The sequence below is a fragment of the Python bivittatus genome, unplaced genomic scaffold (assembly GCF_059951505.1).
Source record: "Python bivittatus isolate LINGU-HERP-01145 unplaced genomic scaffold, Pbiv_v1 ctg000350_np1212, whole genome shotgun sequence".
Taxonomy (NCBI): domain Eukaryota; kingdom Metazoa; phylum Chordata; class Lepidosauria; order Squamata; family Pythonidae; genus Python; species Python bivittatus.
The window spans coordinates 1,303,389-1,328,103 of NW_028277074.1; the positions used below are offsets into that span (position 1 = coordinate 1,303,389).

General features: G+C 37.5%; 1 protein-coding gene across 4 annotated transcripts in view; it reads right to left on the reverse strand.

Moving 5' to 3' along the window:
* Window positions 1-4,797: 4,797 nt before the first annotated feature.
* The window catches only part of IFT57 (intraflagellar transport 57), a 51,994-nt gene continuing 32,076 nt past the window's right edge, over window positions 4,798-24,715 (reverse strand). The window contains exons 10-13 of one of the 4 annotated variants that reach the window (XM_088144493.1): window positions 22,575-22,641; window positions 20,355-20,525; window positions 9,058-9,096; window positions 5,380-6,941 (exon numbers count right to left, since the gene is read on the reverse strand). In XM_088144493.1, the coding sequence (XP_088000619.1) occupies window positions 9,059-9,096; window positions 20,355-20,525; window positions 22,575-22,641 (276 nt within the window). In that variant the 3' untranslated portion in view covers window positions 5,380-6,941; window position 9,058. Of the gene's footprint in view, window positions 20,526-22,574; window positions 22,642-24,715 lie in introns of all 4 variants that reach the window. The other 3 variants (XR_015796739.1, XM_025167321.2, XM_088144494.1) reach the window with 3 other exon arrangements.

Below are 24,715 nucleotides of genomic sequence, written 5' to 3' on the forward strand. Positions count from 1 at the left end.
CACGTAGTATCCATGAAGAGCAGTTTAGATTCCATGCTTTCTTTATTTCTTTTTTTAATGAATATTTCATTAAAAAACTGGATACCAAGTGTTGGAAAAGTTATCTGGGACTATAAAAAAATACCAGCTTGAGCTGAGACAGCTGATTAGATGGACAATATAATACCAGGAACTTACACTTTTTATCTCTGCTATAAATATATATATATATATTAAAATGTACTACTATACATCTATTTCCATAATTTGAAATTCTTTTTATCTCCCCATGCTGAAGCTGCCAACTTTTCAACTGCCATTAAAATCCACTTCAGATATAGATAAAGATGTAGATGTTCACAGCAGTTTCCATCTACTGATTCCTAAACTGCTGTGAAGGGCTCCAGAAGAGTCTGGGATAAATAATATTCCATTGTGGCTAATACCTGTCACATTTCTATTTCTTATGCTGGCATTAGCTTCTTCCCTTAAAAAGAAAAAGAAAAAGAAATACTGAATGTAGCAACATGTGTGCAGCCTCCAGAACAAATTTCAGTGACAAAAGAACAAGAATTGCCCCCACCAATAATTTTATTTAGCACAAAATTATGCTATCCTTAGCTAAATTAAAGCTAATTCTTAGCCTTAATCCCTGAATTATGTACCATTGAAAAACCAACTCTAATGTGCAGCAGCAGGTGGAAAAGGAGGAAGGGGGGAGCCATTTTTCCTGATGATTGACCACTTCTGCAGCTGGGCTACCAAGATGAATTTTAGGGATGAAAGGAAAAAGAGAAAGGACAAAGGGAATTCTGGCTATGAAAATGTGCAACATTTGAGCATGTTGAGGATTGATTTCCTGATGGTATATATACAACAGCACAATTAAGTACCTTCTCTGATGTCTTCTATTATTTTCAGGCTGAGACTCTAAGCCTAGCTACTCAGAAGCAAGTCCCATTAAGATCTCTTAGTAACTGGTAAAGATTGGGGTATTACATTTAGAAAAAAAAGTAAGTTTGTGCACATGTGCCTGGGAAGACCCAACTAGGGCTATCATATCTGAACTGCCAAAATCTGGACTATACAGGGTTCTGTTTTGCAGTATCTCTTTTCTGTAATCTAACAGTCATCTGGATTTTGGCAGCCTAAATTTGGTAGACTTAAACACAGAGGCACTGATGTCTGAATAACTTACCAAGGATGAGGTTGACCAGAGGACTTACTTGTTTTCCCTATGAGTGTTTATTTTGGCTCTTCTTTTCTTTTTCATTACAAAAAAAGTCTACTGAGAAGACTACACAATAAAAAAGTACATTTGACCACACTGATGGACTCTGACTGGCAACTTGATCTGCCTCAACCTCCTCCTAGAAAATTAACTCAACTGCTCTTGTAGATGCAATAACTGGAATATGGCTGATGAAGTAAATGCCTCTGGGACATGTGGTTTTTGGCACAGCAGGAACAAAGTTAGGCTCCACAGCTACCAGGACACAAGCCAAATTGCTCTCAACATAGCAGTGGGCCTGGGTGTGTTGCATGTTCTAATGTTCTTTCTTTCCTTTTTCCTATGTGTTTATTTCTCTGTGTACTTATTCATAGTTGCCTAGGACAGAAGATACAATGCAACACTGGCATTTTCCGAAAAGTGAAAAGCAAAGCAAGCAGCATCTTGCCTGCTTTTTAAACACCAAGCATCTGGCAATGGGACCCAGCTGTATGCTTTTAAATGATCACACTTCTCCATTCAGATGTTATGCTTGATGTAGGGGCATCAGGCCACAGATGCTGGTCCCACATTCAACTCTATATTGACCAATTAGGAATTTTTATTCTGATTGATTGATCCAATGAATGTATCCCCTTTTTTCCTCTGGAAAATTGAGGCAATATATATAAGGGTCTTCCTTAATTTCTTCCTTCAGCAACAATCATGTCTGGTAAATTGGACTGAGAAAAACAAATAGACCCAATCATCCAGTGAGCTCCGGGCTGATTATAAACTTGAAAATGAGTCTCCCCAGTCAAAGACCAACCTATTATCTATTTCACTGCACTAAATGAATAGAAATTTGTGAAATCAGGGTGCCTCAGCTGCCTTAAGGTTCCTGATCATATCAAGGTTAACATTTATGTTCAGGTGAATTGATTAATGGGCCCTTCCCTCTCAAAAGCAGAAAGCTGGGGACCAAGACATTTGGGGCATGCCAAAAAATAAAATATGGAGTTAAGATATGATTTACCAAGCCCGGTGTAGTCATATTTGTTTTATGAAAGCAAAGTTATTGTTTCTTGCCCTGTGATTGGTTTTTTGTTAAAGCAAGCAAACTGTTCATTAAATATAGGGCTATCATACCCAGGCTGCAAAAATTCGGACACCACTACATGGTGGCAAAGATATACAAAAAACTCTAACTCTTTGGTACCATATAGCAATCATCAGGATTGTTACAGCCCAAATATGATAGTCCTAATTAAATTGCATAATGGTTTTCTTTTAAATTTGTGTCATAGTGTATACTGTGATTAAATGATGTTTGTAGACTATATCCATGATTGTTTGGTAACATTCAGGTCTGGCAGAAAAGTGTAGATAGGTAGGATAGATAGGTGCATCAGCTCACCTACAGCAATGCTTTACCTGTATAATGTTTTTAAAGGATTTCTTAATTTGATCACATGACAAAGGCAGCCTCTGTTTAAAGACTGACAGCTTGTTTTAAAAATAAAATATGAACAGTGCTATTTCCCAGCAGATAGTGATGATTCTTCCTTCAAAAATGCAGTAGGAGTAGACTGAAAATATTTTCTTATTTAAGATATCCTTTGACTCTGGATGGATTGTTCACAATCATAATTACCCTCTGATTATTTTACGTGATCATAAGAAAAGCAGCCAGTGTTATAACCAGTGAATAGCTGAATATTTGAAATTTTTTATGAGAGGTACACTCTACTCCTAGGACTTAGCTATGCTTTTTATTTATGTTTTAGTTGAGTAGTTTTAAAACTTAGCAACTAGCAACAAAGCATGCTTGCAATAAGGCATAAACGTCAGCCCCACCAGATAGACCAGACCACAAATCACCTCCACAGGAAGCTAAGGCTACCTTATTGAGAGTGGCCATAACAACAAAATCTTGCAAGGGTGCTGTACCCCCCCACCCCTTTTAATAACCTGTGAATTAGGGAGGGGTCTGTCTGAACTTCAACTCAAGAGTTCTCACTCAAGGCACAAATGACCAGGCTCATATTATCCTACTCTGGGCACAATATGTGTGAAGACCCAGTTCTCTGGAAAAGGCTCTAATGCTGGGAAAGGTGGAAGGAAAGAGAAGAAGAGGATGACTGGCAACAAGGTGGATAGAGTCAGTTACAGTGGCAAAGAGTACCCCATTGGGATACTTGAACGACCAGGTTAGGAATAGATTACCATGGAGAAAATCTAGCTATGTGGTTGCTAGGAGTTGAAAATGACTTGATGGTACTTAATCAATCAATCAATCAATCTGTCTGAACTGCTTATAGAGTTTTCTGCTTGTTTTGGATTTAAGGCATGTTTTTCTCCTCTTTGCTTTGGTAACATATCTGGCCCATCTCTGTCAAGGTCAACTTACTTTCTTCAGTAAGTGAGAATTTGCTTCTTCTGAAATCACTATTGTTGGGAGTACAGAAGAACTGGACATTTAAATGTTTACTCTAAAGGACATATCACTATTAAATACCTGCTGGTGGAGGAAAAATGGCAAATGAATTCTTGCTTTGTAGAACTCTCAAATAACATGTGTGTGCTACAGTAACTAGCTGGCCATTTCAACAGCTCCTAGGCCTTACTTTTGATTCCCCCCAAATTTATGTACAACAATTTGAGGGGGAAGGAAGGACCTTACTTTATTTCCACAATTAATTTTCAATGGCTGAGTTAGTCTTTTACTTGGCAATAACATTGGAGTATTTTACCTAATCGCTTGTTAACAATCACATTGAATTTTTGACAAAATCAACTGCAGGTTATTCTTTCAAAATACCAACAGATTTTGGGAAAAAATTATGTAAAAGGGATTTGGGACTCCATCCAAATGGCTGCTTCTCAGCAGGAACTTCCAAAGACTGAACAGAACAGGAACCAAATTTGCTACAGGGGAAGAAGCCGGCCAAAAATTTCAGGTTTGAAAATGGGCTGAATCCAGCCGGATGCTATAGAAAAAAAAAAAAAAACGAAGACAATTTTCCCTTAGTGCATCCTTATGGAGAATGGCAGCTGGACAATTGCTGAGGACTCTGGTAATTCCTCCATGGTCACCAGGACACAGAGTGAGGAGCACATGCAGCCGACTTCCCAGTGTGCACAAACACTCAAACGTACAGATGCAACATGAGAAGGGAGTAGAAACACAGACAAAGATGAAATATGTTACTTAGTTACACAGAACAAAGTAGACCCCTTCTATGGCCTCTGGGTAAAGAGTTGGAAAGAATTTTGCATGCTTTTGTTCTGCATGCTTTCCTAGTCTTGATTCACTTCCAATTTGCAGCAGAAACTGTTAGTATCCTTGTTTGGTACTTTTTGTTAATTTAAATAAATCAGTGTCCTTATTTCTTATGAAGCAAGAAACATGCCAATTATTGTATTGATGATGTGTTTTTCTTTTATTCACTCTTTACGTACTCTATTCTACTAGATTGAGGTGCTGTTAAAACAGTCACCAGATTTCAGCAAATAGTTTGCATATATAATATGCAGCTATGCTCTTTAGGGAACTTGCAAATTGGATAGCTAAACTGACATTAGTTCTGCCAAGTCCCAACCACAGTGATTTCTAGTTCCCACATCACTAAAAAGGATAAAGATTGGAGCCTGTACCAGATTTTGCAAGGACTTTAATTGGGCTATTTCTGACTCCCAAAGTATCAATGCTGCTATGCATATAGTTCCCTTCTGATTTAATGTGTCTGTATCAGCTTGTGGCATGAAGGAGGAAGAGAATCATTCTGCCAATCAACAGATTAAGACTGTGCTGCTATTGTTTTTAAATGAATGTAGTATTAGAAAACTAAGTTCCATTCTGCCTGGAATTCTGTCCTTTTGATCTGAAGGTATTTAGTTTTTTTTTTTTAATAAATTTTTTATTTTTTACAACAAACACAAACAAACAATAACATAAAAAGCATAAAAAAACCATCTTCCATTTTAAACCGTGTGTCAGCCAGTTACCAATCATTTGTGCCATCCTTTCATAATCTTCACTCATCATTTATATAGAATCTCATGTCATCTATCCAACACATATTTATATATTTATCAATTATCAATTATTATTCATTTGTTACTAGTCTATAACACCAGTTTTCATAATAGGATTTATATCATTTTTATCCTTTGATTTAATATATATATATATATATATATATATATATATATATATATATAAAATAATTTATATCAGTTTGTCAAGTTTCTATTATATAATTTGCTGATCTATTACATTACTATATCTTTTCATCCAACCATTGATAAAACAAATCCCATATCATATAGAATTGTTTATCTTCTTGCTCTCTAATTTCAAATGTTAATTTACTCATCTCTGCACATTCCATAATTTTCTTAATGACTTCCTCCTGCATAGGTACTTTTTCATTTTTCCAGTTTTTAGCAAATACAATTCTAGCCGCTGTCAGAACATTTACAATCAAATATTTCAGTTCTTTGCTATATGTTTCAGGTATAATTCCTAATAGGAATGTCTCTGGTTTAAAGTCTATATGTTGTTTTATCATTTTTTCCAACCATGTGTGGATTTTAATCCAATATCTTTTAGCTTCTGGGCATGTCCACCACATATGGTAGTATGTACCGGGCTTCTGATGACACTTCCAACATTTATCAGACTTGTTCTTGTACATTCTCGCAATCCTTGCTGGAGGTAAATGCCACCTGTAAAACATCTTATACAAGTTTTCTTTATATGCAGTTGACATTGTCATTTTATAGTTTTGAGACCATAATTTTTGCCACTTCTCTAAATCAATTCCGTATCCAAAATTTTTCCCCCATGCGATCATTGTATCTTTAACCTGTTCTTCCTCCATCTTAAATTCTAGTAAATGTCCATAAAGTTTTTTAATCACCTTTTCATCAGTACCCATCAAAATTTTGTCTAAAACAGTCAGCTCATCATAAATACCTTCTGCTTTAAAATCTTTATCGAATCTAGATTGTATTTGCAAATATGAGAACCAATTCATTTTTATACCTTGTTCTTCCAACGCTTGCATAGTTTTAAGTTCACCCTTTTCATTCAATATCTCAGTATATCTAACTGTTTGTTCCTTTTTATATGTTATTGAATAAGAAAAGGCTTCAATAGTGGATATCCATCGTGGAACTTTTAAATAATATTGTCTTCTTGTCTTCTCCCAGTTTAAAAACAATGCCTCTCGAATATAGTGCCTTCTAAAGTAGCCCTGAAGGTATTTAGTTTTGATAAAAGTTGGCATTACTTGCTTGGGAATTACAAGTTGTTATATGGCCAAAGAAACATAGTCCAAGCCAATGAGGAATCTAGAATTTACTTTCTGAATATATTTGTAAAATTTAATAGTACATTTTAATAAACTTTATAGGATGTTGCATTTACCACTTCAGCTCTGTAAATGACCTTGCTTGCATCTATTTATACTTTCTGTGTCAAACAGAATAGGGTGGGATATATGTGTGTGTTGGTGTGTGTGTGTATCACAATATGGCCATTTGAGCTAAGACCAGCAGTAAAAAAAATGCTCCCACAGATATTTCTGGGCAAAGACTTAGCTTTCTATTCTTTAAATTTGGAGGCAAAATCCTGGTACATAAAGCAGATTCTGGGCCATAGCCCTATAAAACATGTTATAATGATAGTCATATAAACTGCAGGAGAATATCTGAGGCCTGAAACTTGAAAATATCACTATAATGGCTACTCCAAAAAAGAGACAGAGACAGAGACAGAGACAGAGACAGAGACAGAGACAGAGACACAGAGAGAGAGAGAGAGAGAGAGAGAGAGAGAGAGAAAGTGAAATCAGTTCTCAGTCAGATTTTGTTGGATTCATGTATCATATTATACTACAATGTGGCTTGTTTGTAGACCAGCAATTAGGACTTAACATGATGTATGAATACAGCCATTGTAGTTTAGTCAGAGGGAAGCCTTCTGGGAACTTGAGCGCACTTCTGTTTTCTCTTAGCTACCTGAATGCAATTTAGCCAGAATATTGTGATATTGTGATGTCACTGGTGAATTTCATGGATTGTCATTGCCCCTCAGTATCAGGGACAAGTCACCAACAAGTGTATTACTCAGTTCCTCAGAAGCAATCATGGCATCTGATTTTGCCAAATTTGCATATTTTACAATGGGGTGCGCACAATTCATAGCCTCAGTTTTGTGTGTTGCACACAGAACCCTTCTAAAACTTGCCATTGAATGGGCATTTTTTTATCTGACAAAAAAGTTACATTATTAAACAGATGACTGTTAATAGTATTTAATTAATTTAATTTTAAACTAAATTTAGTCTTCTTTTCCCAGCCTAATTATTCATTCTGGCCCTGCCCACTCATGCTTCGCACCATACCAATGAAAGACCAAGTACAGATTGAATAATTAAACACTTTCAGATGTAGATAATACATAGCCAGAGTTCTCCTAGTTTTAATTATAAAATTGCATTAGGGCTTGGCAAAAATTCCATTACAGAATGTTCCAACTCCAAAATAGGCTGTTCTGAATATTCTACAAGTGTCTCATCATGAAATGGGTCACTTCAAGTATTCTGGAAGCTCAATAGCATATTTTGAGGTCAGGCCATTTCTAGACCATCCAGAACAGGCTGTTCTGATGTTAGTGGCCCATTGTAGGATTTGAACATTCTGGGATAGAACTTTAGCATATTCCTACCACCTGGCAGGAGTCTTTTATGGAGTATATTAAAATACAAACATCATATATTCTGTCCAACAGTTCTTATAATAAGCTTACTTCCTTGTAGATACCAAAATTTGTTCATACAGAATCAATGAACAATACAAGGTGAGTTTTCCTTGCCATACTGTTTAATGATATCTCTAAAAATATATTAAAAATGTTTAGGGATAACATATCCAACCCCAAATATGCTTATACAGAATGTTTTTTTTTTTTTAAATTCAGTGTGAAAAGTATGGACAATTTACAGACGTCCATGCTTAAATGTTTACTTACTGGAAATTTTCCTGATTTCAGTTCAAATCTTATTCTAGGATTTCAGCTCCCCCTCATTTTCTAATTACTCCAAATCCTGGATGTACTGTTTTCTCCCCCCATTTGTCTGGATAACCTAAGCTGGATTATCACCTTACCCAGCATTATTTGTCACAGTGTGACAAAAATGTTTCTTAATGTTACTATTCATATAGTTTGAGTCCCTTGCTTCAGACCCGAGCATTGGGAATGAGCATAATCTGAAATGAATGATTTAACTTTAACATTGGTTCTATTTCTCGCATTGATCCACCAGGAAAATAAATTGCGTATTTTTTTTTCAGGGTAGATCGGGGCCATAGTTAAATGTGTATTTTTAAAGAGGATAGCACAGTGATGAAACACCCCTTCTGTGTGCCATTCTGCTATCTTATTGCTCTCAAGATGTGCAAAGCCTCGATAGCAATACAAAATCATATACCATCATAGATTCACTGATATTTTCATGTATAAAACAGAAACAAAAAGACTCATATTTGTTATAGATCTTGAAAATTACAAATTTGACACAAGCAACCAACAACTATATTGAAGGAATTAGACTGCCTGTGTTCATAAAATGTGCCTAACCAAGTCACTTACAAATCTATCAGCCATATTTGCACAATAGCTGTGCATGGATCATTTAAATAAGTGCAAGGCTTAAGACATTCATTTTGTCCATTAACCCTTCCAACCTTCCCAAAACATTGCTTTAACAACTATAAGCCTGCCATGTCTCAGGGCAATTTTTTTAAAAAAATAAATAAATAAAAGTATGGTCCTCCAGCTGCAGGAATGTAGTACATACCTTATTTAAGCCACTTTGTCCATAGGCACAGCTGTACACCTTTTAAAATAAAAGTATGAGAGATTGCTTATGGATAGAAGCTCATCTGCCAGCATTGCACCACTGTAACGACTTTAAAAAAAATCGCAGGTTGCCCTGCATCAAGGAAAGCTGGCAAATCACAGCTGTTGGGGTAAAAGCAATGGAGGACAGACTGAATGAGGGAGAGGTTGATTGTGTATGTGTGTTTGTGTGTGTGCAAGAGAGAGAGAATGAGAAAGAGGGTACCATTTCCTGTTCCAGATGTATCATTAACAGAGGCCAACAAACCACTTCAGAATAGACAGATCAGCAGTTCATTGGGGAAAAAAATGGAATGCTTCATTAGAATATTGGAGTATTTTATGACTAGACTATGGAGTTTTGCTCACAGCTGTTAACAGCACATAAAATAGGCCTGCATCAGTACAGGGAAATAGCTTTCAACTATAGTTGTTGCTAAATAAACTCCAGAAGGCTTTATCAGGAGGGGGATTGTCACAGATAAAACATTTTGGTAGAACTTGAAGGATTTGCTTCATTGATCAATTTGCTTTATGTGTCTAAGCCACTGTTTTTCATACTCCAAAATAAGAGAGGTATTACACCTGCTTTGCTAATTGCACGCATCATTTTTCTCTCTCCTAGAGTTGGTCATATACAATGGCCACCTAACCATCTCTAACCTAAAGAAGAGAGAGAGATTTTCTTTAAGGGTCATTTCCTCCACTATGAGTGAGACCAGAAAATGATAATGTGGCTTTTGAAAAGAAAATATTAACATGTTTTTCTATACTTTTTGGTATTCAGATAACTTTGAACTACAGACGCTAATGGTAGTCCCTGCTGATAGTTACCCTGCCGAAGACCAGAGGTCCTCATCTTCAAAAGGAAATGATGAGAAAAGCACAGGCATAAATAAAACGAATGTGCATGGTTATTTGCATGCCAGCTCTGCATATACAAGACATACTGTGTGGCATAGGAAACCTATCAGGAAGGCTTGGGATGGAATTTCTAACAGGGCCATTACAGAAAAGATTCCTTACTCAAGGAGAGGGGGAAACATGAGAAAGATTCAGAATAACTCAATCTCCCTCTCCTTGACTAACAAAACTTTTCTGTAATGGTCCTGCTCCCTCCTTCACATTCCAGGGTCTGTCAGACATAAGTTGATCTGGATAACTGTTTTGGCAAGCCCTCAAGAGTCCTGTTATGTTACCCTACTAACAATAAAGAACGTTCTGAAAATCCAAGTGGTTGTTTCCTGAGTTTGACAGCCTTGAAGGACTTGACAAGTCAGCAATTCATTGAATTATCTCATTTTATAAAAATCAAGAAGCTGGGCAAGATATTAGTATAGAAAGCTACATACAGACTACTCTGTCTGGACAAAGGTAATTAAATACAAGAGGGGAGAGAGAAACAGAGGCAGAGAGGGATGAAGTAAAGAACTATGATCTCAAAGGGAGGGAAGAAGGTAAGAAAAATGTCTATCACCACACCCATATCCAACTGCCAGACACCTCTCTGAGATCACCAACCCTCTGGTTCTGGAGTGTCTGGGTGTGGCTATTTACCAAGGTGAAAGTTTCACCCACACAGGTAAATCCACTGCCACCACCTATTTTTGAATAGGGAAATGCTCTCCTCGTTTGGAATCTGGATGGAGCAGGCTAGGAAATCTCCTGGAATAAGCTTACACATTTGAATATTTTTTAAAGGAAAAAACTAATTAAAGCAACAAAGTAGTATTTGAGAAAACAGTTTATTTGCCATAATTTACCTGATGCTAAGATCTGGCTTTGAAAACCAGTATACAGTAGTCTGTACAAAGGTTTGTGCAAACGAAGGATTGCAACACATATAAAACCACCCCAGATTGTACAGCACTGATTTTTAAATTTTATTTAAAAAAATCTTTGCACAACTCAACATTCCCAGCAATAGAGTCTGTAACAAACTATGTCAAAAGCCACCCATCTGTCACCATTATGTTTGTATCATGGCATCTGAATCAAGTACGTAAGTCACAGCATATGCATGATGATGTCCTATGCTCATACAGTATCACTTGCCCCCACTGCAGAGTTCCCACTAGTTCCCATTCTTTCATGGTTTTCATGAAATTGCTGATTCAGGTACCTGATTCCTTGGGGTGGGTGGGATGGGGACAGCAAATATTTACTCAGAACAACTTCCTCTCCTTCTGAATTCCACTACTACTCCCTCTCATCAGGGAAGACAATAATTGTATTTGGAGAATATATAGAGGTCCCCTACCCAGGAAGCCACTAAGAATTATTAGTCTTTAATCCATTACAGCTACAAATCTATATAGCTACATAATAACAGCTTAACATGGTGACAAAAATATTGTAAGACCTTAAAAATGATGCATTACTGTAAGACCTTCATAAAAATGATGCATTAGATATTTTTATTATATATTGCAATAATGTGCATATGACCTTTATTTTTTAAAAATAAATTTAATTTCTATACTGCCTTTAAAAACATGTTGATTATAACATTTATCATCTTACTAAAATTAATACAGATCAAGTTGGTCATGGTGACTAATAATTTCTTGCATTTCATTGATGTTGCTCATCCCAGATATAACTTATTTGGAATGCTAACCCATAATAAAGATGGCAGCTTAAAGTTGCTTTTTGTAATTGAAACAACTCCTCTAAGCTGCCCCCAAAGGGGGGGGGGGGAGAAAGCCTGCATTCCTTAACTCAAAAAGGAATATTAGATTTTAATCCTAAATCTGTTATCTGAAATAAGAAATGAATGGCACCTCTTGCATCTAAGTATCCTATTGGCCACCCCATTCACCCCCACCTTGTTTGTTCTCTCTCCCTACAAAGGTATACTTTTCCTATTCTCCACCCGTGCTCCCCCCCCCCCCCATATTGCCACACACTGGCACCTTTTCTTTCTCGTTCTGTTAGCTTTAAAAAGAATGTAGACACACTACTAAGCTGCTTTCTCACTTGACAGTCTTGGTTCTACAGAAAGCCTTCAGGAGAAAGGTGGTGGTGGTGGGCAAGTGGTGGTGGTGGGGGGAATTAATGTGTATGGCACTACATTTGTGGATTTTCTGGGCTGTGAGGGCCTCGACTTGTGTCTGGTAGCCCAGGCATACTCTTTTGTATTTACCCACACTGGTTCTGTGCACACGGGAGTTTCTAAATGAATGGTTGAAATCTTCTCCTGTTTTGTGCATTACCCTTTTCTCCTCTGTCCATGAGTTTAAAATTCTACAAGTGCTCACATGGATAAATATATTGGATTAACTCAGGACCAAATTAGATATGACTAAAATTTATCTCCTATATATCTCTTTGCTAATTAATTAGCAACCAAAGACAGTATTCCTGAAAAAGAATCATTCTGGGAAACAATATTTAACCTGTTGTCCAATATAAACTGCCCCCATCCCTCAAATACTATTAGTTTCACTGTGAGTTTGAGAGTAAGGATATAAATAGCTTCTGTATTTATTCTTCCCAGCTTTCTAATTAGGACATTTAATTATTTAATTATTTATTTAATCATATTTATATAGATTTAGCCTGGCTGTACATGGTTTCAGATATCATACTAATTTCTGTTTGTATTGAAAAAGACTAAAACATTTATTACCATTTTCACTTGGATAACAAGGAAAATATGTCTATCATCTCCATGTAATGCATGCTAAAAATCTCCTGAAGATTTAATCTTGCATATACAATGGAATTTGATAGATTCCTAAGAATCTATGCATCTTCTAAATAAAGACAAGTTTCTCTCTTTGTTGAGGAGAAAGCTTGATAACAGATACATACCACCATAGAAATTACAAGAATTTGCACCTTACAAATTCTAGAAAGGCAATCCATATATTGAAGATAATCATTTCTGTAGTCATAACTGTCCTTTAGTGCTTGAATTCTAGACCTTTCACTTTAAAAAATTTCACTTCTTACCCTAAAAGATACTCTTTGAATCCCAAATCTTCTAAGCAGAGTAAAATGTATATATGTGAATCGTAGTTGCTGAACATGATTTGATTAGCTTGTTCTATTTGAGTTAGTTTTCTTGATGGGTTAAAGTTACAAAACCTGCCAGAGATTTGTTTCCAAGAATTCCTTGCTTGTCAGAAATTCTTAGGTTATCAGGTATAATTTTGTTTCGCCTGTAAGTATTTTTAGCTGCAATAAAAATGGCAGAAATATGAGTGTTTATTAAAGAAAGAGCCAGATGGCATTGAAATCTCATTCCAATTCTAAATTTTACTACTCTTACTTTACAAAGATACTCATGTTTGCTTCTTTAGTTATGACAGACACTAAAGAGTAGTATATATTATATTAAAGCTACAGTAGCCTTTAGCTTAGGGAAAACTCCCAGCAGATTTGTTAAACATATGAGTCCACCATATTCTTATTCATACTAATGTTTTGCTTGCATAGGCATGTATTTATAAAACCTAAACATAGTACATGATAGATTTGACATTACTAGCTATAGAGAATGCAGATGACAGAGATACAACTGCCACAAAGGGACATTATAATACATAAGCAATTTTTACATGCCGATGATACTTCCCTCTTGGACAGTGTGACTGCTGAGCCATTGTTACAATTTTGTACCCGCTTACCTGAGAATAGATCACATTAAACGTAATAGAATTTGCTTCTGAGTAGGCAGGAATGCATTGTTATCCTAACCCTATTCCAAAGATTCTACATAATTCATCCTTAAATGTTAGTGATATTGCATATCTATTAAGAAGAAAGAGATGGGTATATTTAAAGCCCTATATGGCATGGGACCGGGTTACCCGAGGGACCGTCTCACCCCCATTATATCGACCCGTCCCACCTGGTCAAGGAGAGGGGGTATGCTGCAGACCCTGTTGATGAAAGAATGTCAACTGGCGGGGCCCAGAAGGAGAGCCTTCTCTGCCGTGGCCCTTGCCCTATGGAATACCCTTCCCCCAGAGGTGAGGCAGCCCCCTACTCTCTTGACCTTCCGGAAAGCAGTTAAGACCCGGCTCTGCCAACTTTCATGGGGCGAGAAAAGGGGCAACCAATCCTCCCATATGTTAATATCTTTTCGATCATCAGCATCTTGGAAGATATTATTTATGTATGTATTTGATTTTATTGTATTTTTATACTATTCTTATTCTATTTTAACTAATATTTGTTTTTATTGTAAACCGCCCAGAGTCACTTCCTTGTGAGATGGGAGGTGTCTAAATTTGAAATATAAATAAATATAAAATATTCACTTACAACAGAGGTAAGCAATTTTTTTATGGCCAAGTGATGGACTTAATATTTTGGGAAGAAACAGTGCTGCAAATGAGTAATACCATGTAACAGATATTGGGGGGGGGGGGGGAAGCTTTTCTAGGTTTTAGTGGGCATTTGGGGAGCTGTTTCTTTCTCTGCTCTGCCTCCTCCTCTTTGAAATGAAGTTATGCCTATTTTGGGACTTACATTATAATTTGTTTTTCCTCTGACCTCAATTCTTAACATTTGTGATCAGATAGAGCTCTGGGAAAATAGGAACGGGAGTTCACATGTCCTGAAGCTTTCTGCCCTTATCGTATAATAAACGTTTTAGTGATAAATTATTCCAAATTTTTATTATTATTATTATTATTATTATTATTATTATTATTATTATTAGAAGTAACCTTTTTGGCAGAAAAATACAAAGCAGTTGTGAGGTTAACAATACTAGTCTAATATAACAATAGAGTTCCCGAGTGAACAAGTGGGAGGATTTAAGTAGGCAGGTATTTTTAAAAAAAAAAAAAAAAATTGCTGAAATTAATTCAATTACCTAGCATGTATTGTGGTTAATTCAAAGAAATGTTAATATGAGTAATGAGGAAAAATTAAACGCACACAGATAAATTACTAGCCAAGCAACACAAATGGCACTGCAGGATTTAGGTTGTCATGGTCCCAATTTGAGGTATCACAAGGCATGCTGAATGAAAAAAACCCTAAAAGAGCACCCTGTCATGTGATTAAGAATATAAATGAGTCCACTGACAGTTTATGATCCTTAATAGTTTTCAAAATCTTGTCCAAGAAGCAGGCTACTGTTTCTTGCCTGGTTCTAAGATTAAGAAACCAACTGTGCTTGATAGAACTGATGTTAGTGGTACAATTTCATGTTAAGCTTTCAATTCATGTTGAACAACTGAGAATGGAAGGAAGAAAGGAAGCAAAACCTGGCAGTTATACAGTTGTTTTATAGTAAGAAACTGGCTTTGTACTGATCCCTTTTGTCATTATGAGAAGGTAGTTGTATGCAATAAACTTCATAGTAAATAACAGGAAATAATAATTCGAATTCAGCTCAAGTTATTGCTGATGAACTGTTAGAATCACTTAAACTCCAGGGAAGTCAGCTGAGAGAAGTCTTATCAAGGTACTGAAGCAAAGGACTGTTCATACAAAGAAAACAGTATCTTTCATGTCCAGCATGAACTATATGCTTGCTGCACTGAGTCTGGAGCTGATTAAATGTTTCAAGGATCAGGACACCAGCTATCCAAGGTTTTAAAGAAAGCAGGAACAGGAACAGCAGTCATGTTGATGATCAGTTTTCCTGGAAACTTCATGGTGTGCAGTGTAGACAGCAGAATGAATCATGGGGAAAGCACAGTGTGTAGGTTCCAGGAAGCAAAATTATTGAAGTCTAATGATTAATTATGACAGACACTCCTTCTGGGCACACCCCAGAGTTGCATAAGAGACCTGTTTTATAGTTTCTGGAGAAGAAACCCAAGTGTTTATTTCTGAACACAAAAGGCCATTTCTCACCCTTCATCATTCCTACTGCATTCAACTATGTTTCTCCTGATTCTACTCAACACTTACTTCCATATAACAAAATGGGTAGGAGCATGCACTCACACACAGACATGGTTGGTTCTTTTGAGAAACATTCATTCCTCACTGCCCCTGCCTCCCCAGTAACCACTAACCTCTCTTCCAGCATTTGCACATCTTAAACTTTCTTCACCCATCTTTCCCACCTTCAGTAAACATACCAAGGCACAATAATTCATTTACTTGCTCTGATTTTTCACCTGATAGGTATAACCTGCTATAATTCATGCCATTTCCTCTGTCAAGCTTTCAGTCCACGATGGATAATTAACATGGAAAAAAGAAAGGAGGCAATTCCCTGCAGTTACACATAGCTGTATTAATCTTGTTCAACAGATTAATTCTGAAAATTAATCTCCTTGTTGCATCATATAATCTGCCTAACATTCACTGCAAATCATTTGCATTGTCCTCATACAAAAGTACACACTAATTTACATTCTCAACCAACACACCTCTAACTCATCACAAGCTTTCTTAATACATTTTCTATAAAAACATTCAACAACCAAGGATATATATCCTGTCAAGCTCCTTGCTCGGTGCTGAACTATTTTCACATGCTTCACTTCCATTACATACCATTCTAATTTCTTTAGCACACAACCCCAACTCCATATTCAGGCAAAACATTCCATAATTCAAGTTTATTTATTTTATCACACAATTTCCCATACAAAGTTTATTACACATATAATAAGTTTTTCATATATTTTAAAATTAATTGTTAAAGAAAAAAAAATCTGCTCTGCATATTCTGTACCTGCAATAAAAATGCACAGCACTACTCACATTTTGCTCATGGTCATCCCTTATACCCTTTTAATCATAATTCTGCCAAACATTCTCAAGGACAATTAAACTAATACTCCATTAGTTTTTGCATTAAGTCTTGCCTCTATTCCCTCTATATATGGGAAAAATAAAGGCATTCTTCCAATTATCACACAGAGTTAGAATTTTTATACACATGGTAAAAGAGTTGTATATCCACTTTATAAACAAACAGCAACTACATTTTAATCTTTCCCCAGTTATATCATCTACAGTATACTTGCTTCCTTACCATTTTGAACATTCTCACAGCATTTATGACTTCCTTTTCATCCACTTTTCCTTGGATACTAACATTTACAGCATTTCAATTCTACTCTTTAATGTAACATTATCATCCCTACAGAAATTTCTAAAATACTTCTTGAAGTATTCCCACATTTATGTTTCATCCCAAATAATTTCATTTTTATTTTTAATTGCATTTACTCTCCTTACTGAGCTCTGTTCATCTCTTCTTTGACTATCTATAGTGTTTCTCTCATCCTCCTTTTTTCCCACAACCATTCCTACATTTTTCTCATCCATTGCCTCTTTCACTTCATCATTCATCAGAAATCCTTTTCATACTTCATGTGTGAATAACTTCTCACATTTTCATTCTGTTCCAAGCAGCTTCCACATCCTTCTTTCCTTACATCCAGTTTCAATTCATTCTGTTGGGAGATTGTCTTAATACTTTTACATACAGGACCAATACTTTCTCTTCCTGCACCTGTCCTACCTCCACTCTAGTTTCTTTCATTTCTTTCCTTCTATGTCCATGTTTCAAGATCTGGTTTTATAGACCTGCATCATACTAAACTCTTGAGCTTCAGAACAAATTTACTTCCTTGAGGCCCAGATAACTGGTTTGGAGAGACTAATAAAAAACAAAACAAACAAAAAACTTAGAATGTTAGCACCAGCCCATTTCTGAATGACAACTTCCCTATTCTTACAGAAAATGTCTTACAGAAATTAGGGTTTCTGTAGAGTTTCACACTACTCAGAGGAAAGAGAAATTGATGTATGCTCTGGTCCTGAAGAAATATATCTAAGCGAGACGAATGGGGTGGGGAGGTGGTAGCAGGCAATTCAGACACAGTCATAGCTGAGTTCAATTTAATTGCTGCATGATTACATGTACTTCCTTATGGTTGTATAAATGGGCATTCCCTCCAACCTTGAGTCAATAGAAAAGTATGTTGATGTAATTTTCATTGCCACCATAGCTGATTTTATGGGCCTCAGTTAATCAGATCAGGGACTGTGTCCTTACAGATTTAATGAAGGACAGCTTCAGGGCACTAATTGGTGGATTCTTCAGCTTCTTTTCCCATCCCAGCCAGTGTCACCAGTTGGCAGGAAAAACAATCACCAATCACTCTCCATTTATGAGTAACGGCTGGGGACTCCAGGTGCTCCTTCCTGCCCCATCTTGCAACCCTCCTATACCCCACCATCCAGCCAGATGGGCTTTCCCTCCCTCATAGGACTAGCAATTCTATCCAAACAAAACAAAACAACCTGTCAGTGTGTCTTGCACCCAGATCAACAGAGTATCTTTCCACTTCCCCCATGCCATACTGACCAGTCAGCTGGAATGTTTGTGTGTGTTTAATCACAGGACAATTGATCTTCTGGGAAAGAAAAAGAAAACCTGGTTATCAGGTCTACTCTGCACAACCTAGGTGTCATGTATCTCTAGCAAGCCAAAATGGACAAAGAGATCAGTGCCCATGAGAAGACAGGAAATCAATATACCTTTGTAAGAAAAATAGTTTGCCAGGAGAGCAATATACCCCTTTTTTTTTTTTAAGATCTGTCAGTCAGGATACACCTCATACAGCTCAAGCTAGATTGACAGATCTCCTTGTTTTCTCCACCAATACTCCCAACCCTCATTGACCTGACAGCCAGGATTTGTCTGTTTTTGACACAGGTATATTGATCTCCTAGAAGATCTGCATTCATTCAGGAAGAACCAGTCTTCCAGGAGATGAATATTTCTATTTCAAAACGAAGAAATAGGATTGCACAAGTCAGGGGTCTGGGTCCTTTTTCAGCCCAAGCCAAAACAGCTGCTAAGGGTGGTGCCCAGTGACTGGATGAAGAGGGGACACATACCCACAGTGGACTTAAAGCAGCCAAGAGGAACTAGGCAGGCTCTTGCCCATGTCATCACCAGCTTCATCAGTAAGATGTTGTAGATTGTTTATATGACAGGACTTGTGTTAAGAGAAGAGAGAAGATGCCACTTTAACTATGGAATAACTACAGACAACTTTAGGCTGCTTCTATTTAGGGTTATGGATTAGATGAAAGCAACGTTATAAGATAAGCTGCTTAAAAATGGTTAGGAGATGTCTTCATGCCAGAGTAGGCAGGCTGCGAGGATAAATTCTAAGTTTTATAATTCTGTTGTCAGAATCCTCGCAAAACATCATTGCGAAACATTAATCATGCTAATTATTGGTTTGGCTTTTTCACTTGCTGCGGTTCTGCCATTAAAAGACATGGGGGGGGGATGTAAGTATGGGAAGATGGATGGAAGACCGTTAGAGGGAGATGGGCTCTTATCACAAGCAACAGAATGCTCAAGGTCATACCAACGGGAGAATGTGAGAAGACTAAGGCAGCAGGGGGGGCGAGAGGAGGAGAAGGGAAAAGGGTAAAAGCAACTTTTGGTGCGCGAGGGCTTAGTCTTAGCAATGCTTTGGATCTGTACACTTATTCTCAATAAATGAACTTTCTTTTGAATCATGAATGGTTGCCAGGAGAGTTAATGTAACTGAGAGCTGGAGGTGTCAGGTTGTTACATCTGTTGTTTTCAATTTCTTTCTAGTGCTTATTATTTTATTTATAAAATATAGTTAATATACAATACAATCCTAAAAGATATTAGTATGCCAATGTACTATTCAATTAAAAACTGACCTAAAAATCAAGTGTAGGTTACAATCCTACTTAAATCCATTAAACTAACAGATTATGGACATAGACTATAATGGCTATTATAGGCTATATACCCTAGCCAAGCAGTTGTTGAGCAACTATGGCAAAATCAGTCATTTAACCCTAATAAAGGCAGTAACTTCCTAGTTCAAAATACAGTAAAGTACAAACTAGATGAAACAGGTAGCCCTGACAGAGCCTGATGCAGTCCATGAAGTTGTGATGTCCCACTGTCTTAGAAAAAGGAAACCAATCTTGCTGAAGTTTCTAGTTAGATGTTTTGCAACAATCCATTTTTGTACCGGACTTTGCTTTTGAATGCTTTCTCCTTTCAATCCAATTCAATCCAAACCTTTTGTTTTACTATACTAGACACTTGCTAAATACTATCGTCTCTCTCTCTCTCTTTCTCTCTCTCCACACATATAGACATATACATACAAAAACAGGCACATAGTAAGTCTTGGTTGTAAAACATAAAACTTTGTGTTTATATAAGCAGCAGTAGATTTGCAGCATAACATACATAATGTAAAAATATATTATGTACAAAATTTTATTAGCATAGCATTTATTTTAAAAGTTAATAGGTACCAACAATCGAAGAATCTGGAATTATGGTAGCATGCATGTCTCTTGTCATATTTGATTTTTCTTTCAACTTTGATTGAAGTAATGTATGTTCCACTACACCAATTCGTATGTCCATCTGAATGGTTTCTTGCTTCAGTTTGGTTAAAGCCTGTTTTATCTTTACTAATGGAGCTATTGAAAGGAAAATGTTAAACAGAACATTTTTTTTTCTTTCACTGCACAAAGTTATTATTTTTCCCTCATGATTCAATTTATTTTAATCAAGAGAGCTCAATGAATAGAAGAATGACAATATTCTGGAAACATTTTCTAGATTATCAAATCACATCAAAGTTATTTATAAATCAGAATATATTTTCTACCTTCATGACATTTTAAATCTGAAGATATACATTAAAAATTTACATATATTTCCAGAGATAATGCAGAATGTTCTATTTGAAAAATGCCTGCATATTATCTCAATGTATTTTTATCAACTTTATTTACTTTTCTTAATGTCTTCAGAATTAAGTAACCCTCCAAATCTTGAAAGGACTATAAAGATGATTCGGGAATAAACAAGAAACCTATTATATCTTAATTCCAAATAACATTTAGGTTTCTGAAGATATAAAAATAGAATTAAACTGCAACCAATATCTTCTATATATCTTTTCACAGCTGAATAGCCTATTTTTGCACCTGTTATAGAAATCAAAACATCCCAGAAGGCAGAAGGGCCAAAGCACTTCCATTACAGGTAGTCCTTGAGTTACAACTACAATTGGGACTGGGATTGCCATCACTAAGCAATGCAGTTGTAAAGTGTGATGTCACATCATCACATTGCTTAGCGATGGCAATCCAGGCAGTCCTGGTTGTTGTCGCAACCCAACACGTGGGGGTCATTAAGCAGGAAGCAGAGGGAGTCCCAGGTAAGGAGCAGAGGGGTGCTGAGGGGGGTGGGGGAGACCATGGGAGGCCCAGCACAGGCCACGCATGAGTCAGGAGAGGGGAGCTTGGTGTGGCACATGCTCAGAAAGGCCAGGGAATGAGGGTGCAGCGTGCATGTGATCACAGGGAGGCTGGGGAGGGTGCAGGTTACATACATGCATGTGTGTGCAGGGAGACCAGGGGAGGCGGCCACGGGTTACATACATGCATTTGTGCAATCACAGGAAGGCTGAGGAAAGAAGGTGCAAGATATGTGCCTGTGTGTGTGACTGCAGGGAGGCCGTGGAAACAGGGCATGGGGTGCATGCATATGATCGCAGGTAGGCCATGGAAAGAGGGTGCAGGGTACATGGATATGATCGCAGGTAGGCCGTGGAAAGAGGGTGCAGGGTACATGCCTTCGTGTGCGTGACTGCAGAGAGGCTGTGGAAGGAGGATGTGGGGTATGTGCATGTGTATGAGTGCAGGGAGGCTGAGGAAAGAGGGTGTGGGATATCTGCGAGCGAAGTGGGGAAGGAGAGAGCAGTGCATGTGAGCAAGGCTGGTGGGGGAGAAGACTTATCCCAGCAATTCGCAACCTTCTTGCCGGCTTCCCATTGACTTTGCTTGGGGGGAGCCAGCAGGGAAGGTTGCAAATGACGATCATGTGATTGTGGGATGCTTGGCAACTCGTCTTAAGCGTGAACAGGTTACCAAGCATCCAGATTGTGATCACATGACTGTGGGGGTGCTGGGATGGCTGCAACTTCAAGGACTGGTCGACAATCTCCTTTTTCAGCATTGTCATAACTTTGAATGGTCGCTGAATGGTTGTAACTTGAGGACTACCTGTATGTTGCCAAGGAAATAACACGGGTATGTCCATGAAGTCACCAAGAGTAAAGTTCAATTCAAAAAAGACCTTACATTTTCATGAAGTTAAAAGTATTGAAATATGACACTGAGTTAAATTCCCCAACATAAAATCCATACATAATTTAGCTTTTCTGGCTATCTTTTGTTCTGCATTAAGGCTTTTGCTATTGATCTAAGGCTAGATAATTACAAAGCAATTCAGAAAATGGAAATTTTGACAGTCACGCATTATGCTAATGATATTATGACTAGCTGGGTTTTACCTCTTGCATTATGTGAACCCAGTCATTATGATATATAAACCATGTCTTACAGCTCAATGCCCAGGCACAACACACTATGTTAACTGAAACTGTGACTTAACATAGCGTGAGAACCCAGCCTACATTTGGGAAAGAATCTCAAGCAAAGACTTCAGAATGCCCTTACCTCCATCAGTCATACTGCTTCCCTTTTCTTCCATTTCTTGTTTTACTTTCTCTAATTCTTCAGTAATCTTAGGAAAAAAAATGAACAGGTTATAATACTTTCACTTTGAAATTAAAGATACCTCCTTCACTTCTACACAGAAAAATCTTTTTTTTTTTTTTACACTATCAAACTGTTGTTGTGGTTAAATTGACTCCTTTTTGCTCTGTGAGAGCACCAACCTAATATAAAAATATTTCTAATTAATAATGAAAAATATTGTGATATCACAATTCAAAAACATCTCAGCTCCCACAAACTCAACTTAAATTCTTCATTGAGCAAACAGGAAAGCTAGAGTATAAAACAGAGCAGAACCTCCCCCTCCTTGTTCCCTGGTGAAATATGAAGCTCACTGGAAATAACGGAAAAGGCTCAATTTACTATAGTACAGTCCCCATACACACACAAACGCAAACACAAGAAAACGGTGTTGAAAGTTGTACTATGAAAATACACTTATTCTAAAACAAATTAGGGAAAGTATGGTTTGTGGAATTCTTTCTAACCTCTTTAGCAAGAGTAGCCACAGAATGTATATGTACACCTGAAGGAATGGGGCAAATTATACATGCTCGTAAATTCATTTATGGCCAGGAGGAAGGGGCCCTGAATAGAGGAGCTGAAGCATTCTGAGCTGCTGCCCAACTACCTCTCCAACAGGAATACACTGGATAATTTTTTGTCTGGATTTTTCTTTCTATTCAACCTCCAGTTATTTGGAGAGTTGCTGTATCTTGCTGATGGACAGACAGGTAGAGAGAGATGGAAAGACAGAGTCCTGAGTCATGATTTCTTTCCAATATTCTATTGGGTTCAAAAGAATAAAAAAGAGTTTTTGATTTAAAATGTGTCTGGAGGCTGTGGGGGTCTGGATGATGAAGAATAGCCTTCAACTTAACTCTAGCAAGACTGAGCAGCTGTGAGTTTTAGGCCCCAAAGGATCCAGATTTGGAGATTTTCCATTTTGGTTCTGAGTGGGGCTGTACTTCCCCACTCAGACCTGTGTGCAATTTGAGGGGTCCTCCTTGATTCATAACTGTTGCCTGAGGAGCAGATGGGAGACATGGCCAGGAGTGCCTTTGTACAACTTCATCTTGTGCTCCAATTGTACTTATTTCAGAATCATGGGACCCTGCCTATGACCACTCGTGCTTTGGTCATCTTCCAAATAGACTTCTGCAATATGTTGTATATGGGGCTGCCCTTGGAGACCATCCAGAAGCTGCAAATGATCCAAAATGCAGCAGCATAGGTATTAATGGACCCTTCAAATATGCCTCTGTAATACCACTACTTCGTAAGCTGCACTGGCTCCTGGTAGACTTCTGGGTGCAATTCAAGGTGCTGCCTCTGGAACAGCGGTGTAGAGAGTAAGGAAGATGGCCTTGATGGAGATATGCAGATTCCATTGCCTAGGCAGAAGGGGTTGAAGCATTTTTAAAGTCCAGAACAAGATAACATTTGGAAGTGGTTGAGGCAGACATTTCCCTAATTAACAGGAGTATAAGGACGAGGAGGAGGTAAAGCACAATCAGACTTGCAAGATTTTATTATAGCCAATAAAAAAAAAAAAAAGCAGTTTTAGCCTTCCTATGGAGTTGATTTCCTCACTGTGTCTACCTAGTGGGGCTGACAAGCATCCCCCCAGAAATCTGTATGGCTTTTACCCTGATATTTTGTAAGTCTTTGAAACTTGGCTTTGCTCCCAAGCCTAGGCTTGGGTAGCTGCTATGGCCTTGCAGGTTTTTTCTGGGGTGTTGTGTTATTTCCTTCCAGATGTTCATTATCTTTCTCTTTTGTTTTTATTGTTCTTGACTTTTGAAACGTAAGCCTCCCAGAATCATCTGGGGATGGGCAGCCTCTGAATTTTATAAAATAAATAAATCCATAATAAGCCTTATATGGCACAGAGCTGGGCTATTTAAGGAACCACTTATCTCTGTTTATTTCTGCCTGTCCCTCTATGTCATACAGTGTGGGCATGCTACAGATCTCCTCTCTGTGGCAATGTCACCTAATGGGACCTATGAGATATGCCTTCTCTCTTGCTGTGCCCATACTCTGGAACTAGCTGCCCACTAAGATTTGGGTGGCCCCAA